We start from the raw sequence: 18,479 nt of genomic DNA, 5'->3' as shown, positions 1-18,479 counted from the left end.
GGCAGCTCCCTTAGGCTGGGGGCAAGTTCCAGAAAGACACAGCTGTGAGCTAACACCCAGCTGCTGAGAGAATCCTGACTTGGATTGGGATGGTAATGGTAGATAATCTGAGCACCCTAACACCCTGGTCCTGGGCACTTGATTGGCTCCTTCAATCTGGAAACAGAAATTTTCTTGTTATTTATGTGATGATTTCTTGGGGATCTAGGAAGCTAACTGCTGCTGCTACTTCTTTTTAAAAAAATAACAGCTTTATTGAGATAAAATTCACATACCATAAAAGCCACCAATTTAAATAGTACAATTTAGCAGCTTTTAGTATAGAGTCATACAACCATCACCATTATATAATTTCAGAACATTTTCATCACCCCAAGAAGAAAGTCTGTACCCATTAGTAGTCACTCCACACTCTTGCCTCCCTCCAGCCCCTGGCAACCACTAATCTACTTTCTACCTCTATATGTTTGCCTATTCTGAATATTTGATATAAATGTAATTATACAATATGTGACTTTTTGTGGTTGGCTTTTTTCTCTTAGCATAATGTTTTCAAGGTGCATCCATGTTGTAGCATATATCAGTGCTTCATTCTTTTGTCACGTAATATTTCCTGTATGGATATACCACATTATGTTTATCCATTCATCACTTGGACACTTGGATTGTTTCTACTTTTTAGCTATTATGAATAATGCTGCTATGAATTTTCATATACAAGTTTTTGTGAAGATGTGTGTTTTCATTTCTCATTGGCATATTCCTAGAAGTGGAATTGCTGGCTCATATGGTAACTCTACATTTAACATTCTGAGGAACTCTCAAATGTATTCCAAGGAAGCTGTTCCATCTTACAATAATATCAGCATTGTAAGAGGGTTCTGATTTCTCTACATCTTTGCCAGTGTTCTTATTGTCTTTTTTTTTTCAGCCATCCTGTGTGTGAAGTGGTATCTCGTGGTTTCAATTTGTATTTCCCTAATGACTAATGATATTGAGCATCTTTTCATGTGCTTATTAGCCATTTGTATATCTTCCTCAGAGAAATGTCTATTTAAGTCCTTTTTAAATTGGAATCTCTTTTTATCTTTTAGTTATAAAAGTTCCTCATAGATTCTGGATACAAGTCCCTTATCTGGTATATGATTTGCAGAAGTTTTGTCTCATTCAGTGGGTTGCCATTTCATTTTCTCAATAGACTTCTGTGATAAAGTCCAATTTATCTTGTTTTTACTTTTGTGACTTGTCCCTTTGATGTCATATCATCTAAGAAACCATTGATAATCCAAAATCATAAGATTTGTGCCTATGCTTCCTTCTAGAAATTTTATAGTTTTAGCTCTTACATTTAGGTTGATGATCCATTTTGAGTTAATTGTTATATATGCTGTGAGATAGGGGTCCAGCTTCATTCTTTTGCATGTAGATATGCAAAGTTATCCCAACACCATTTGTTGCAAGGACTATTCTTTCCTCATTGAATTATCTTGGCACCCTTGTCAAAAATCAATTGACCATAAATATAAGGGTTTATTTCTGGACTCTCAGGTCTCTTCCTTTGATCTGTGGTCTAGCCTGTGATAATATCACGCTGTCTTCATTACTGTAGTTTTGTAGTAAGTTTCAAAATCAGGAAGTATGAGTCCTCCGACTTTGTTTTTCTTTTTCAAAGTTATTTTGGCTATTCTTGGTTCCTTGTATTTTCATATAAATTTTAGGATCAGCTTGTCAATTTCTGCAAAAAAAGACAGTTGATATTTTGATTAGGATTGCACTGAATCTGTAGATCAATTTTGGGGAGTATTGCCCTCTTAACAATATTGTCTTTCGATCCATGAACATGGAATTTCTTTCCATTTATTTAGATCTTCCTTAATTTCTTTCAACAGTGTTTTGTATTTTTTCCCGTTGCGGAGCACAGGCTCCGGACGCGCAGGCTCAGCGGCCATGGCTCACGGGCCCAGCTGCTCCGTGGCATGTGGCATCTTCCCGGACCGGGGCACGAACCCGTGTCGCCTGCATTGGCAGGCAGACTCTCAACCACTGCGCCACCAGGGAAGCCCAAGTCTTACACTTCTTTTGTTAAATTTGTTCCTAAGTGTTTTCTTCTTTTTGATGCTATTGTAAATGCTATTTTTTACAATAAAAAATAATGCTATTATTTTAAGGTTGTTTTATTGATAGTGTATAGAAATATAATTGATTTTTGCCTATTGATCTTATATCCTGTAACTTTGATGAACTTGTTTATTGGTGCACTTAAAAATTTTTCTATACACAAGGTCATGTCATCTGTGAATACAGATAGATACTTTTACTTCTTTCTTTTCAATCTGGATGCCTTTTCTTTTTCTTGTCTGTTTTGCCCTGGCTAGAAGTTTGTTTTGTTTTTTGTTTTTGTTTGTTTTTTGTTTCTCTAAAATAAGTAGTAATGTCCCCTCTCTGTTCCTAATTTTAGTATTTTGAGTCTTCTCTCTTTTATTCTTGGTTAGTCTATCTAAAAGTTTGTCAATTTTTTTCCCTTTAAAAAAAGCCAACTTCAGTTTCATTGATTTTCTCTGTTGTCTCTCCCTTCTGTGTTTAATTTATTTCCATTCTAGGTTCCTTCTTCCTGTTGGCTTTGAGTTTAGTTTGCTCTTCTTTTTTCAATACTTAAGGTTGGGAGATTAAGTTATTGATTTGAGATCTTTTTTAACATAGGTGTTTATAGCTATAAATTTCCCTCTAAGCACAACTATAACTGCATCCCATAAGTTTTGGTATGATGTGTTTTAATTTTTATTAATCTCAAAGTTTTTTCTAATTTTCCCTGAGTTTTTTTATCTTAATCAGTTATTTAGAAGTATGTTGTTTAATTTCCACATATTTTTGAAATTCCTAAATTTCTTTCTGCTATTGATGCCTAACTTCATTCCATTGTGATCAGTAAGCATACTTTGTATGATTTCACTCCTCTTAAATTTATTAAAGCTTGTTTTGTGATCTAACATTTGTTCCCTCCCGGAGAATGTTTCATGTGTACCTGAGAGGAATGCTCTTCTTGGGTGGAAGGTTCTATAGATATCTACTGGCTCTAGTTGTTCTATCCATTATTGAAAGTGGAGTATCAACATTTCAAACTATTATTGTTGAATTGTCTGTTTCTCCTTTCAATTCTGTCAGTTTTTGCTTCATGTATTCTGGGGCTTCATTGTTTGTCTTCCTGATGGATTTTATCATTGTAAAATGCTCTTATTTGTCTTTGGTAAAAATGTTTGTCTGAAAGTCTGTTTGGTCTGATATTAGTATAGCCACTCCAGCTTTTTCCAATGTTCTCTTTGCTTTTATGAAGGAGCTGATTTTCAAAGGCTTTTAGCTAACCATTCTGGAAAGTAGAACCTCTGACTAATTCTTAAATATGCTTATAGGTAATTTTTCTGTTTTTAGGCCTGCTTTCTCCCCTATTTCCAAAGTTGCCTTCTGAAGATGGTACAATACTAGGTAGCTTCATTGCTTCAATTCCTGCTTAAGATCCATTTGCTTGGGTCTGTCTGCTAAGTCATTTCCATGGATCCTTCTGCTTCCCACTTCCAAAATTTTATAACTGTTAGCTCTTTTTCTATATTCTTTGCCCTTTATCACTTAAAAATGTCTTTCCTCTTAGATCAATGGGTTTTCCAATTAAAGAGTTCAGTGAGTGATTTAAACATTTAACCTGTGTTTGAGGGTAAACCCTTTAGCTGTTAGTCACTTTATTCTAAGCAACCTGAATTTACTTGTATATTCTCCAGAATTTTTAAAAATGATCAGAGGGCTGTTTTACTATCAGGGATCCAGGCGATATCCTAAATTAAAAATAGTGTTTGTATTAACTTTTAAATTTAGGCATGGAATTTGAACATCTTTGATTCAATGTAAGAATAATCAGCTGCTTCCAGGTCTATTCACTACTTGATTTTTCATAGAGCAGTTGTTCCCAAACTTGACCATGCACCAGAATCACCCAGAGGGCCTGTCAAAATACAGGTTTCCAGGCTCCATCCCCAGGGTTTCTGATTTAGGAGCTGGAAGCGAGGCCCAAGAATTTGCATTTTCAACAAGTTCCCAGGTGATACTGATGCTTCTGGTCCTGGGACCACACTGAGAGTCACTACCTCTGTGGTGTGTGGAATGTAAAGGTATTCCCTGTGGGGATGGGGAGGACTTTTAGGAAGCAGATGAGAACAGAGAGGGAGAGCAGTAAGGGGGATATAAGCGCGGAGGAGAAGGATGTGCCCACTTGCTCTTATCCTGTTGTTCTAGCTTGTGCTCTCCTGTTTTGTCCCTTCTCTCTGCAAGGAGGAAACCATGACAAAATCTGCTTAGAGAAGAGGCTCTTGACATCAGAATTGTAATTCTGTTCAAGGGGAGAAAAAAGGAGTGAAGTGACCATCCATGAAAAACATTAAACTGTAGCCCTACAGATGTGTTTTTATGTGGCATTTTAAAGTGGTTGAGGAGTATGAGCAGGGTCTGGAGAAGTCAGGGCTAATGTAATTTTTTTTGTTGTTTTTTTTTTTTTTTTTTGCGGTACGCGGGCCTCTTACTGTTGTGGCCTCTCCCGTTGCGGAGCACAGGCTCCGGACACGCAGGCTCAGCGGCCATGGCTCACGGGCCCAGCCGCTCCACGGCATGTGGGATCTTCCCGGACTGGGGCGCGAACCCGTGTCCCCTGCATCGGCAGGCGGACTCTCAACCACTGCGCCACCAGGGAAGCCCGCTAATGTAATTTTATGAGATGCTCTACATGCAATATTGCTAAGGCAGCAGGATTCGGGGCAATTTTGTCAGGTAGTCACTTGTCCCCAGGTTTCAGTTATCTCCTAGGATCCCCCTTTTCCTTGTTGCAAGTCTGAGAAGGCAGGGACACTGCCTAAGCCACATAGGCAGAGGGTCAGACCTAGTAGCTGGTTTGGGCCACAGGTAGGAGAAACTCAGACTTAAGGCCGTTCCTCTGGGTTATTTTCATGTAGCCATTTGCTGTCATTGTCTCATGTTCAGCCATCTTTCTTTGTTCTCAGAATGTTCTTCCATAATATGGTTGCAAATATTGAGGGTTAAAGCTGTGGCTGCCAATGATAGTATTCCAAAGGATAGAGGTAATTGGGAGGAATCCCAGAGAAGTGAGAATTCAAAACCCTTGCCTTCTGTGAGGCTGCCTTTCAGACACTTTTATTACAAAATGCAATGCACCTGGATAGTTCCTGCTGTCACTTCCCAAAGTAAGGAGCTGGGAGAGAGGAAACGGGGTCTGGATACATAGATGACATGAGAAAGCAGGTTGTAGGAGACTAGTTTTGCCTCTAACTTGTCACTTCCTTTCTTAGGCCTGGTGTGTGTGTGTGGAGTGTGTGTGTGTGTGTGTGTGTGTGTGTGTGTGTGTGTGTGTGTGTTTAATCCATAAAATGACGGTTTGGTTTCAGACATTCCCAAAGGTGCTTCGTCTCTGGTAATCTTTGACTTTTCCAAGATCACCTCTTATATCTTTTGGGCAGCCAGCGTAGGAAATCAAGTCTCTTGACTTCTCCAGTAGAGCTCAGAGTACACAGAAGATTCAATCTTCCCTAAACCATGTGGTCCCAGAGGTTACCTGTGATTTCCTGTTAGCGGTTTTCAATGGCTTTGGAGTAGAAGGAAGTTCGTTGCTATGACAGTCACGCAGCCACACTGGGGAAAGTATGATGTATTGTGTTGTGTAGGAAAAAGTTAGTATTATCCAATGCAGTAATCAGATTTTCAGACAAAGGCATGACCCTGGAACATGCTGTTTATGGCTGAACATAGCATTAGTCTTGTCTCCAAAAGCAGTTAAACAAAATCAGTGTGTACTTGGCATGTCTTTCTCCCTTGGATATGGAAATATATCTCACCTGAACATTTTTCTCATTCTTATTTTGGAGGCAACTAGATTGCTCTGAAAATATTAGTTGTAGCAGTAATTAATTGAGCACCAGGCTTTGTGCTGGTGAAGTACTTTTTGTGAAGTAACAAAAATATAAAGAAACACCCTGAGGTAGGGGAATCTATCTAGTGGGGAGAGAGGAGAGAAAGGCAAAAACAAAAACAAAACAAAAAAAAACCCCAAAGGCCAATATTCATTTATCTATCCCTCCTTTTATTCCTCAGGGATTTATTGAGCATTTGCTATGTGCCCAGCTCTCTACTGAGCGTTGGGGATATAAAAGTGAATAAGATAGACACATCTCTGTGGTCCCTCAAAGCCATGCTTCAAATGAAGTTTGTTTAACCTTATAGTAGAGGAGGCTGGGTCAGCCTGTGATGGATGGACATGTAGAGTAGATCAGGATCTGTGGAGGGCTTCCCAGAGTGGATGACCTAGGAACTAAAGCAAAGTAGAAACAGGTACTAGCCAGAGGAGCAGTGAAACAATGGCTGGACAGAGGAAGTGCTTAATTGGGGATAGAATGCAGATTTAAGGAGGAACAGGAGGAAATGAGACTAGAAAGGTAGGCAAGGTTCAGCTCCTGAAAGATGTTTTATCCCTTGCTGAGGACTTTGGACTCCAAACTAAGGTGATAGGGAAACCACTTAAATATCTGGTAATGGAGGAATTATTACAGGAAACTCAGCCATTTAAAAGAACATAAAATGATATAATTGTATAGATTTTAAATAATAAAAAGTAGAACATAAACATTGTGTGCTCACTGTGATTGCTGATTTATACGATATAATTTTGACTATGTTAAAGCATGGGAGGATGTCTAAAAGTGGAGTCTATTATTTGCATTGTGAGATTCTTTAAGAATTCCTTTACAGTATTCACTAGCATCGAATCTCTACTATGTGCCTGTAGATCAAGATACAACCCCTTCTCTCTACCATCAAATAGAGAGAGATCTAATAACTTTCATGCATTTTAAAAGGTGCGTGACTATGAGATGTCCAGAATAGGCAAATCCATAGAGACAAAGAATAGATTTGGTGGTTGCCAAGGTCTTGCGGGGAGGAGAGAATTGGGAGTGACAGCTAACAGGTCCAGTGTTTCCTTTTTGGGGTGATTGAAATGTTCTGGAATTAGTTCACGGGGATGTTTGTACAACACTGTGAATATGCTAAAAACCACTGAAATGCACACTTTGGTTAAAATGGTTAATTTTATGTTATGTGAATTTTATCTCAATAAAAAATATAGAAAAAAATAAAGATGATTATTGTGTTTTTCTTTTTCGGTAGCCAAGGGCAATCGGAAGTGTGAGCTGAACTGCCAGGCAATGGGCTACCGCTTCTACGTACGGCAGGCGGAGAAGGTCATTGATGGTACCCCCTGTGACCAGAACGGCACGGCCATCTGCGTGTCTGGGCAGTGCAAGGTAAGTGCCCCTGGACTGGCGTATCTGGAGTGGGTCTCGGGTGTTTGATCTGTGCCTGCCGACTGCGCTGTTCGCCAGGCTGTGGCGTGCTTCCTCCCCACATGTTATGGTCCCCTCCACTCCAAACCATAAGCTCTGGGAGAAGTGCGTAAGACAGGGCGGCTTGTTTTGCTCCGTGTTTTCAATCTTTGGGAGTTGCCAAGTCTCACTCTGGCATTTCAGTTATTAAGTGACTTATGCATGTTTATATCACGTGCATCGTAAGAAACTCAGTGATCTTTCCTTGGTTGGATCCAAAGCTTCTTCCTTCCCTCTGAAGTGGAGGTTATGAAAAGGGCACTGCTGGATCAGTCAAGAAGCAGTTGAAGTCATCAGGGTGGCATTTTAAGGGCATGGCGTATTTTATCTTGCCTCCCACCAGCTGGGGCCAGCTTCCAAATGAAAGTTGTCTAGTGCCTTTATAGCTGAAGCTGTACTTTCAACAGGAAGTTTTTAGCCTCCTTGTAATTCTGAAGTCTGTTCCAAGAACTCCCCGCCCTGCATTCTGCAAACATTCTGGTCTGTAGAGAATCCCTGTGGGATGCTACCCTTTGACAGAAAGCACCATGTGGTTAAAACTAGGTGCCCCAGAGCAGATGGCACCAATTCCACAGCCACATTAATTGGAGCCTGGATGTCGACCCTCCTTTCATCTATAAATGTAAGAGTGGAGGTCTGACTCTAGCAGGTAAATGACTCTTTGGAGCCCAGATTATGATTCTATCTTAATTAACAGTTGCTGGCAGGACTGAGTTTCATCAAAGGAAGAGCTCTTTGGCTGTCACGTCTAAAAGTTCCTGTTCTGCTTTCAACGTAAATTGCCACTGTGTTTAGTATTAGAGCTATTTGAGTATGATTTATAAGCACCCCCCTTCCCCTTCCAGCCTTTTTCTTAATGAGGTTTTAAATAGGATACACAATAATTTATCAAAGCAGTATGGATATTCTCGGATTGTGAATAAAGGAAGGAAAAAGCTGTCATTTGATACCTGATGCATGTGAGGTTGTCTTTGGATGAGCAAGAAACCCCCAGAGCATTGATGCAGTACAAGAGAGGTAGGGAGTATGATGGGAAGCACGCTGAAGGCTGGGACCTATCTGGTCTCCAATTTCTGCTCGTTTGGGAAAAACTGGGTTTCACGCATCCCCTCTATCCTTACTGTCCTCAGATAATACCCAGAGGAGTTCCGTTAGTGTTTTGTGGTTTCCGGCTCAACTTAGTCCCTGCTTCTAAATGCTACTGAACCTGAAATAATGCACCTTATAGCAACCTAGCTTTTTCTTTCAGATCCTGAATCAGCTGTTCTATTTCCTGAATACAGGTGCATACTGCTGGGAGGTGGTGTAGTTTAGTGGTTAAAAACATGCCCTCTGAAGTCAGACTGCTTGGGTTCAAATCCTACCTCTTCCATGATTGACTGTGTGACCTTGTACAAGTTCCGTAAGCTCTCTGTGCCTGTACATCATTTACAACGGGAGGAGGATGGTACCTACTTCCTGCATTGTAGTGAGGAGTCATGAGCCAATACACATAAGGTCCCCATAACAGGTCTGCCACTTAGTAAAGCATGCTGGCTTTTCTTAGTATTATGTTTGCTTATGCCCACATACGTCCTGTTGTATATGAATTTTCTATGCGAAAGTATTGCTTTATTTTTTTTTTGCAGATTGTAGATTTGTGAGATTCACATTATCTTTTGAGGCACTGTTCTTACACTGTAGTGTGACTCACAGGGGGACGGCAGATTCTACATTGGTAGGTCTAGGGAAGGGCCTGAGTAGTCTATTTTTTAAACTTTAATACTGTATCTTATTTGACCTAGTATATCCAAATTATTATCATTTCAACATGTAATCCATATAAAAATTATTAATGACACATTGTTACTTCTTTTTCCTATTAATTCTTCAAAATCTGGTGTGTATGTTACTTCTTTCAGTGCAGCTCAGACTAGTCACGTTTCATATGCTCAGTAGGCACATGGGAAAAGGTGCTAAACCTCACACGTAATCAGGGAAACTCACCAGATTGCCAAAAATTTAAAGGTCTGACAATGACAAGTATTGGCAAGGATACGGAGGACTCTTTTTTTTTTTAACTTTTTGTTTTATCTTGGAGTAGAGTTCAGGAGTCTGTTTTTCCAACAAGCTCCCATGTGATGCTGATACTGATACTGCTGGTCTGTGGATCATACTTTGAGTAGCAAAATCTTAAAGGACACAGTGATTAAAATACAGTTCACAAAGAGCCAGAACTGTAAATATACGGCGGTGAGATGAGTTGGAAGGAAGAGGAAATGTGGTCTCTTTCCACTGGGGGAGCTTGTTTTCTTAGTGTTACGTTAAGCGCCTCTAAGCTGATGATATGAAAGGAAAACACACACTTATAAGGACATGGGTGTGGATTCGTACTAATTGCTGAAAACCAGTGGTGTAGGACAACACAGTTTGAAGATGATAATTGCTGAAAGACTGAGACAGACATTCCCCGGGATGTGGGTAGATGAATAGGAATTTGATGTTACAAGGACAACTTTGATATTACTTCGTATTTGTTCTCTGTGCATTTGCCTGAAATTCGTTCACTGATGTTGTTGGAACCACTGACTGTCGCGTCCTCTTTAGAACTTCAGTCTAAATAATCAGAAGTACATTTGCTTCCCAGGCTGAAGTTCTGTTTAGTTTGCAACTTTCAAAGGGTAAAGTGCCCTTTTCTGAATATTTGATCGGAAGCCCAGAATGCAAGTTGCTATCTCTGCCTTGCTGACCTGTGGCTGAGAGAGCTGTCACTCTCTGACAGGAGCGTCTACATCTGAAATAGCTCCAGAAATCCTCTGCTGGATACGGAGAGTTGAAAGCAGACCTGGGCCTGCCACAAAAGTTAATGAAAAGTGACAAGCATTAAATAAGAGTACGAGCTAAACCTACACAAGAGCAGCTGAGGGAGAAGGGCATCCTCCTGACACCAAGCCACTTCCAAGGCACCCCAGGCTCACCCAGAGCAAGCTGGAATGCTCTGTTCCAGCTCCTGGCAGAGCGCTCCCTGGCCAGCCTGTGTTTACCCTGCTGCTGGAGCTCCACTGGGGTTTTAGATCCAAGAGTTGGAAGAGGGGCTGTAAGAATGCAGAAACCCTTGAGCTCAGGGCTGGAGAACATAGGAATTCCTCGCCAGTCCCTCAGAACTGGGTAACAATTCCTTTCTTTTTTTTTTTTTTTTTTTTGCGGTACGCGGGCCTCTCACTGTTGTGGCCTCTCCCGTCGCAGAGCACGGACACGCAGGCTCAGCGGCCATGGCTCACGGGCCCAGCCGCTCCGCAGCATGTGGGATCTTCCCGGACAGGGACACGAACCCGCGTCCCCTGCATCGACAGGCGGACTCCCAACCACTGCGCCACCAGGGAAGCCTCAACACTTCCTTTCTTGACAGGGAATGAAGCGTCCTAAATGTTGGCCTCAGACTAAGGACTGCATATGGATAGCCAGGCTTTGAAGGGAGAGAACTCCAGCCCTGACTTGTCCTAAATCAAGAGGGTGTATCTGAAGCCCACAGAGATTCTGCCTTCCTCACCTTAAACTCATCCCTCTAGACATCAGATAGGAACATCTGGCCCATCTTCAGAGAAGTCTCTGCCCCACCCAGTCATGTTTGTCATTGATGGGAATGAACTAGCATTTATGTCTAATTAACAGAGAGCACAGTAACCAATTCTACCATTAAGCATCACATTAAGTGTGCTATGAGGTTTTGTTCCCTTGATCTCAGTTTCAAGCTCTGCAAAATTCTGGATTTTCATAGTTTGATAATGTACATATTATTTTTGCTGACAAGTTAATGCAAATAGATGGAACTTTGCCTTCAAAGGTGTAGCACCATTTGAAAGAACAGGGTCCCTTGGATAAAAACTAAAAAAAAAAAAAGGCACAAAAAACAACCTTAGCTCCCTGGAGACCAGCCTTTCAGAAACCTCAGGCTTTCAAACTTGAATGATCCTGAAAGAGTCAGACTCACCCCAAGACCTACCCTCCCTCCCACCAGAAAAAAAGCCCTGATGGTGGAGAAACAGTCCTTGAGTAAGTGCCTTGAAATAATAGGCTGACGCAAAACCTCCATGCAGGAAGGTGTCGAAGCTAATGCACACAGCAAGGAGTTGCTTCTGAGGGTTTACCCTATGCCAGACACTGTGATGTGTGCTGTTCATACAGAAGGAGACCTTAAGCCATTTGTCTTCACAATAACTCAGTCAATATGCATTATTAGTCCCCATTTTACAGAGAACTGTTATGAAGGCAAAATGAGTTGGATAATATTGGCTTTTTAGGGTGAATTGTTAATCAGAACAGAAAGAGTAATTTAAATGTGATAGGCGGAAACTCTTGTGCTTTAGGTGTCTCCCCTATTCTGATTTTATTTTCCTCACTGCGTCTTTCCAAAACAAACTGTCTTTCTAAAACACATTAGGATATGCCTCTCTTTTGCTTAAACTCCACCTGTGGCTCCCCATTGCCTGTGGAATAAAGTCCAGGCCCTTCATTGTCTGTCTCCTGCCAGGCCTCCTGGGGCCCCAGTGCTGGCTGGGCTGGGATGTGTTGCTCCCTGAGCCAGGGGGCCTGCAGGGTTGTGCCTCCACAAGAATGAACACACTGTCTGGCAGCCTGGAGAGCCGTTCCACCTCCACTCTTGGGCCACCCGGTGGACTCGGCTCAAAAGCCACTGGCTGACCCCACTGAGCACTGTTTCTGTTCTTGTTCCCACTTCTTGTGATTATTTGTTCCCATCACCACTGCCTACCACCCATCCAGGCCAGGAGCAGTTCCAGGCACTTTGCTTTTGAATAGGTACTTAAAATAAATGTGTAAATGAATTGAGGTACTTGGTGACTTAATCTGTTGGATTTCAGCAAATGAAATTAGTCTTGAATCCAACACAGAGCTTTCTCTTTTGGCTGGGATGGGGAGTTGAGGGCTGATAACACAAGGACATGAAGCCCCCTTGGCTAAATCCCCGGAACCCAAGGCTTTGAAGGTCAGGGAGAATTCCTGGCACCTCCCCAGGCTCCTGTCTTGTTTTTAATTTTATTCATGCTGAATTTCTTGAGTCCGGACGAGCTAACGACGGGAAGAAGCTAAGCAAGGGTGAGAGCGCAGTCTCCCATGGTGCCTTCTGTTGAGGGAAAAACCCCCTTCTGCCACCCACCTGCCCTCTTCATTCCTGGGTCAGCCAGCACCTTCCATGCGGGGCCCACCATCCGTGCCCCTCCCCCCTCGACGGGGGCTTTCATACCTCCTCTCTCAGCTGGGTCACTGCTCGGCTTTGACCAGGACACATCAGCAGACATTTTCATATTTATTCAGTACATTAAAGCAAGGTAACTCTTTCCACACGTTCAGAGATAAGCTCTGGACCAGCATGTTGCCGTGACTGGGAAGGATGACGTGATGGGCATGTGCATCTATGTGCGCCTGTGAGTTCAGTTCCTCCATCCTCTATAAACTTCTGTTGTGCTCTCCCGAACCAAACAACCCTGTTCATTTCTCTGCCCATTTGCCCTAAGTTGCTTTTCTTTTTCTCTTTTGGTTACTGGCTTTATTGTGTGGGCTTTGCTCAGAGTTCTGTTGTTACTTGAATGAAACCAAGAGAATCATTCCTTTGAGTAAAGTGTTCTTGCCTGTGCCAGACAAGTGCATGAGTCAAGCCTTGAAACAGGGTGGAGAGCTTTGACTTTGCTTGAATTCTGAGCTTATGTGACACTTGGTGGGCTCCCTGTTGCATCCCCACCCCAAGCAAACCGTGTTCTAAAAGTACTTTCTGCTTGTATTAAAATGCTTATCATGTTATGTTACAGTTATTTTGACATGTGTCTGAGCTCCTAAAGCAGAGGGAGTGTTACACATATTTGTATCCTCAGTACTTAAGGCATTAAGATTATTCAATAAATTGATTCAGTTTTAAAAATGTGTACATGAACGAACCGAAGAACAAATTAGAAGTTGGCTTTCCTAACCCCTTTTCCTAAACATGATCAAGAACAGGATTAGCTAAGCATTAAAATTTTAGAACCCAAGCCCTGCCTGATTGTTCTCAGGGCCCCTTGAAATCTTAAACAGAAACCTAAAGTGAACTTGATGAAATTTGCCTGATTCTATGTACTTCTTTTCCATGATCTATGATTTTTCTCATTTTCAAACATTGGGACCACTGCCTAACAAAACTCAGTTTGGATTTCTTAATATGTACTTATGAATTATTAACTAATCATTCATCAATAACCCAAGCAATACACATCATTAACTCAACAAATAGTCTTAACTGCTCCCAGCCATACACTGGGCTAGGCATTGGAGATTTAAAAATGGGAAAGTTTAACAAGGTTCCTACCCACATTGAGCTTAATTTAATGGAGAAAGTAATAAAGAGAAAAAGTCGGTTAACAAACAAAGGAATGACAAATTTTTATGAGCACTTTGAAGTTAATAGTGAACTGAAATAGTGAACGGTGGTGAGAGCACACATTAGACGGGGTGTCAGGGGAAGGTCTCTGAGGCGAGCAGGGATCGGGAGAACAAGTGGAGGCTGCACTACCGGCCATGCAGGTCCAGGGACTGGAGAAAATGTGTGCTAGGTCTCCAGGCAGGACCCAGTACATATGCGGTGCTCAGGAGCTGATAGATACCAAGGTGATCATTTTGTGTTTTCTTCTGCTCTCTGCCCTTGGGTGAGTCTGGTCTCCCCTTGATGGTGCCATTCTTCTTTCCTCCAAGATACTCACACATCTTCCTGGGTGCATGCTGGCTTTAGCAGTAGAAAGCCCTCCATTGGGTCATTCTCTAAGCCGAGAAAGATTGCCCTGGAAACGGGATGATATAATGGGTCGAGAACAGGTTTGGGGGTCAGCCAGGATCTCCAATATCAAAACAGATGAGAGAGGGCTTGCTTAGGTAAGATTGGGGTAGGATGTCCGGAACCTCCAACCTGCCCTTCCTGGTGGTCTGTCCTATACCAGAGTGTCAGAAGAGAGAGAATTTTAGGATTCCTTTCCCTTGGTCTTCTGAAGGAAGGGGCAGCCTTCCGCCAAAGGAGACTTAAAGAGCTATTCTATCCAATTGGCAGGAGTGCTGACAGGCACTTGTAACTGAGAAATGAGAGGAAGCTTCAGCAAAGTCCCCTGGGCCAGACAAATAGTCCACCTTTGCCCCAGTCCATCTCTATTCCTGCCCTGAACCAAACACAGGCTAGAAGCACTGCCTGAGTATGACCTGTTATGATACAGACGCTACAGAGTTATGCAACGCTCATTGTATATAAGCTCATCTGCAGATACTTTTCCACAAGGCACGTAATAAAAGTTTCAGGGATGCAGAAAACTGTATTGCATATGGAAACCCCAAGGCAGTGTCTATTCAGACTAACAAAGCCGAGGAGAGCAGTCCCCCGCCCCTTTCCCTTTGGCCCCTGTGCACATTCTTGCTGAGTCAGCTCATGTTCTTAACTGATGATATTGACAGAGGATCGGACCTTAAAAAAAAAACCAAGTAGGCTGTTCAGCCTGATGATGGCTTTGGTAGAGCCTGAAGGCCCATCACCCTGACACCAAGTTTGGGCATCTTTTTATAAGTCAGGTCAAACCAAGTAGTGAGTAGCACTGCTAGTGTGTTAGAAAAGCTTCAGAAAAGTATCCTGAGGTGTTGTGCATCTAGGTAGAAATAGATATTTGAGGGCAACGGTGCCAGAGGAAACACATTTTTTATTTTCTATTTGTAATAGATAATAATATATTACATGACTCCATTATCAAAAAATGTGATCCCCTATCTCCATCCACCCAGTTTCCCATTCCCCAACAGGAAATAAGCACGCTCTGATAGTTCCTTTTTTTTTACAGGAAAAAAGCAAGCATTTTTATTTTTTTTTTTTTTTTTTTTTTTTTGATAGTTCCTTTTTTAAGGCAGATGCTTTCACGCACTTACCAGCCCATTCGTATTATATTATTTTCCCTTCGTCTTGGCAAATATGGTCTGGACCTTGCTTTTCTTTTTACTTTTAAAATTTATTTATTTATTTATTTGTTTATTTTATTGAAGTATAGTTGATTTACAATGTTGTGTTAGTTTCTACTGTACAGCAAAGCAATTCGGTTATACCTATATATATTCTTTTTTTAATTGGAGTGTAATTGCTTTACAATGCTGTGTTAGTTTCTGCTGTACAACGAAGTGAACCAGCTATATGTATACATATATCCCCTCCCTCTTGGACCTCCTTCCCACCCCACACCCCCATCCCACCCATCTAGGTCATCACAGAGCACCGAGCTGAGCTCCCTGTGCTACACCGCAGGTTTCCACTAGCTATATCCGTTATGGTTTATCACAGGATATGAATATAATTCCCTGTGCTCTACAGTAGGACTTGTTGTTTATCCTTTCTCTATATAGTAGTTTGCATCTGCTGATCCCAAACTCCCAATCCATCCCTCCCTCACCCCCCTCCCCCTTGGCTACCACATGGACCTTGCTTTATCGGCAGGCGGACTCTCAACCACTGCGCCACCAGGGAAGCCCTGGACCTTGCTTTTCTTACTTAACATATCTTGGAGAACTTTCCGTTTTAATATCTAAAGCACCGCCTCCTTCATTCGGCAGTGGCATGGTACTGCACTACATGAACTAACCGTAATTTATTTAACCGTGATGCACGTCCAGGTCGTATCCGATCTTTCACCGTTACCACCGTTAAGTTGCAATGCTGCAATGAATACTCCCGTGAGTGAATCATTTTATGTTTGCCTGTATCTGTAGGATAAAGTCTTAGAAGTGAGTCAAGAGTCCATATGTGTTTGTGATTTTAATGCCCAGTGGGTGGCAAATTGCTCTCCAGAGTGGTTGAAACAACTCACCCTTGGACCAGCAATGTCTGAGGGTAGTGTGTTGTCCAACATTTGGATTTTTGCCAATCTGAAAAATTGTATCTCGGGTAGTTTTCATTTGCTTTTATTTTGAGTGAGGTTGTGCATCTTTTCATATGTTTAAGATCCCTTCAGGGCTTGGAGTAGGATGCGTGTGAGGTGCCTTGGATGCAGAATTTAAGGAGGCACTGAATAAAATGAAATTCTCAGGGTCTCCTTAAATGTTGTCCCTTAGGCACCTCACCTGTCCCGCTCCAGTCCCAGCCCTGCACTGCACCTTGATCTCCTGACCTGGGAACCATTTATATTCCTCTCCTGTGATCTGTTTTTCTATTGGGTTATTGATCATCCTCTTAATTTGTAGGATCTTTTCATACATGAAAGAATTTTTTATGATATAAATCGCAAGGCTTTTTTCTTCAAATAGCCTTTTGACTTATGCCTTTACTCATGCAGTTTTATTTATTTTTTTGCCAGGCAGAAGTTCTACATTTTTTAAACGGTGAATTTAGTAATTTTCTCTTGTCTGATTCTAGATTTTGTGTCATGGAAAGTCTTTCTGCACTTTGAAGTTAAAATATTTCTTCTTTGTCTTCTTTCAGTAATTTATAACTGTATGCTTTTACATTTTTACATTTCATATTAATCCATTTGGAATTTATTCTAGTGTATCATATGAGGTATGGATTCAATTTTACTTCTTTGTTTCAGATGGCTACACAGTTATGCCTTTATCGTGATTGAATAAATCTTTCCCCCACTATTTTGAGGTCCCCTCTTTATTACCATATGTATGTATGTATGTATGCATGCATGTATATATGTAGATACGTATTTTGGGCTTTCTAGTATATTCCATCAGTCTATGTCTATTCATAAATGAATACCAGAACGTACACTTTGAAAGAGAAATAAAATGGACTGGCATTTAAACTTATGAAAGGTAAGTTTGCTCTTTGCTTGGAGCTAATGCACTCATGGCCTTCAAAAGGAAACGTTTGTTTATCACTTGGAAAAGCCATCTGCATTTAGGGGCCTTAGTAAGCCTTCATATTTACAATACATTCTTACTTGATTGAAAAACGTATGTTCCGTGACTTTTAGGACTGGAATAGCAGAAGTTACAATCATGAAAAGTACTCCAGATGGCAAAACCATGGCAAGGAAAAAGGAATTAGATTTATTAAGATTCATTGAAAAGCACAGAATAAAAGTTCTAGCAGCTACTTGCTTTTAGAATAAACTGGATTTGATGGGGAAAAAATGCTGTCCCTAAGAGCAACTCAGCTCTTGGGGTCCCATCTTCTGTCATTCAATAAATAGGAATATCTTCTACAAATTTTATTTAATATGTTTATGGATCCTATCAATTTCTGAAAGTTTAACAACTCATCTCCTGATGGTTAGAAATTTACTATTTTCCTACTTATTTTTCCTGTGTTTTATTTTCAGCATAATGCTAGTAGTTGTAGCAATTAATACCTGGTCTCCTAACCAAATCTTGAGAGGGTGCCAGGAGAAAAGATTCTTTCTTGCCCTACCGCCAAAATCAGTCAAATTGGACTAAGGAAGGAAGGTTAGTAGTGGCCCTTGATTGTCAAGGGACTGAATATAATCATGTGAGTTAAAAGACCTTGGATTCAAATTTTGGTTTCCAGATACCAGCCTTGTTTTCTCAAAACTGTACTTGACAAAACCTCAAAGTATGTTTGTCTCCCTTATGAGAGCTATGACGAGCTTTTCCTGGGTGAAAGATTTTTGTATGCTTTGGGTTTCAAGTCACTTTCTAAAAGCCCAATCTAAAGACCTCACACATGCAATGAGAGGTTGCAATTCCTGGTCTTCCAGTGGTGCTTGATATGATTTTATTATTATTTCTCACTTGGGGAAAAATAGGCTTTTTTTTTTTTAAGCCCCTCAAAGTGAGCCTAGAGAACATGCAGTATTTTTAATGAAAGTCTGTCTTATTGCTGTGTTCCAGTTTTTATAGATTAAGTAGCACAATACCACGTAAATGCGATTTTAATAATTCTTGGTGATGACTTTTTCCCTGGTACTACTTTATGAAGGGTGACTGTGTAGAACCGGTTAACAGTGACATCTAGTGTCCAGTATTGAAATTACATGTCTTTTGGGGAAGCATGGAATTTGTAGCAATGTGGTGGATGGATTTAGAGATTAGCAT

The 18,479-nt window shown here is 41.2% G+C and overlaps 1 protein-coding gene across 1 annotated transcript in view; it reads left to right on the top strand.

Moving 5' to 3' along the window:
• Window positions 1-7,352, top strand: part of LOC112401331 (thrombospondin type-1 domain-containing protein 4-like) — a gene marked incomplete at its 3' end in the record, with an annotated part of 224,921 nt that extends 217,569 nt beyond the window's left edge. The window contains exon 6 of the mRNA XM_024747519.1: window positions 7,216-7,352. Within this exon, the coding sequence (XP_024603287.1) occupies window positions 7,216-7,352 (137 nt within the window). The remainder of the gene's footprint in view (window positions 1-7,215) is intronic.
• Between the last annotated feature and the right edge of the window lie 11,127 nt (window positions 7,353-18,479).

Source organism: Neophocaena asiaeorientalis, unplaced genomic scaffold (genome assembly GCF_003031525.2).
Source record: "Neophocaena asiaeorientalis asiaeorientalis breed wild unplaced genomic scaffold, Neophocaena_asiaeorientalis_V1.1 scaffold591, whole genome shotgun sequence".
NCBI lineage: Eukaryota > Metazoa > Chordata > Mammalia > Artiodactyla > Phocoenidae > Neophocaena > Neophocaena asiaeorientalis.
This window is presented reverse-complemented; position numbering and strand designations above follow the sequence as displayed.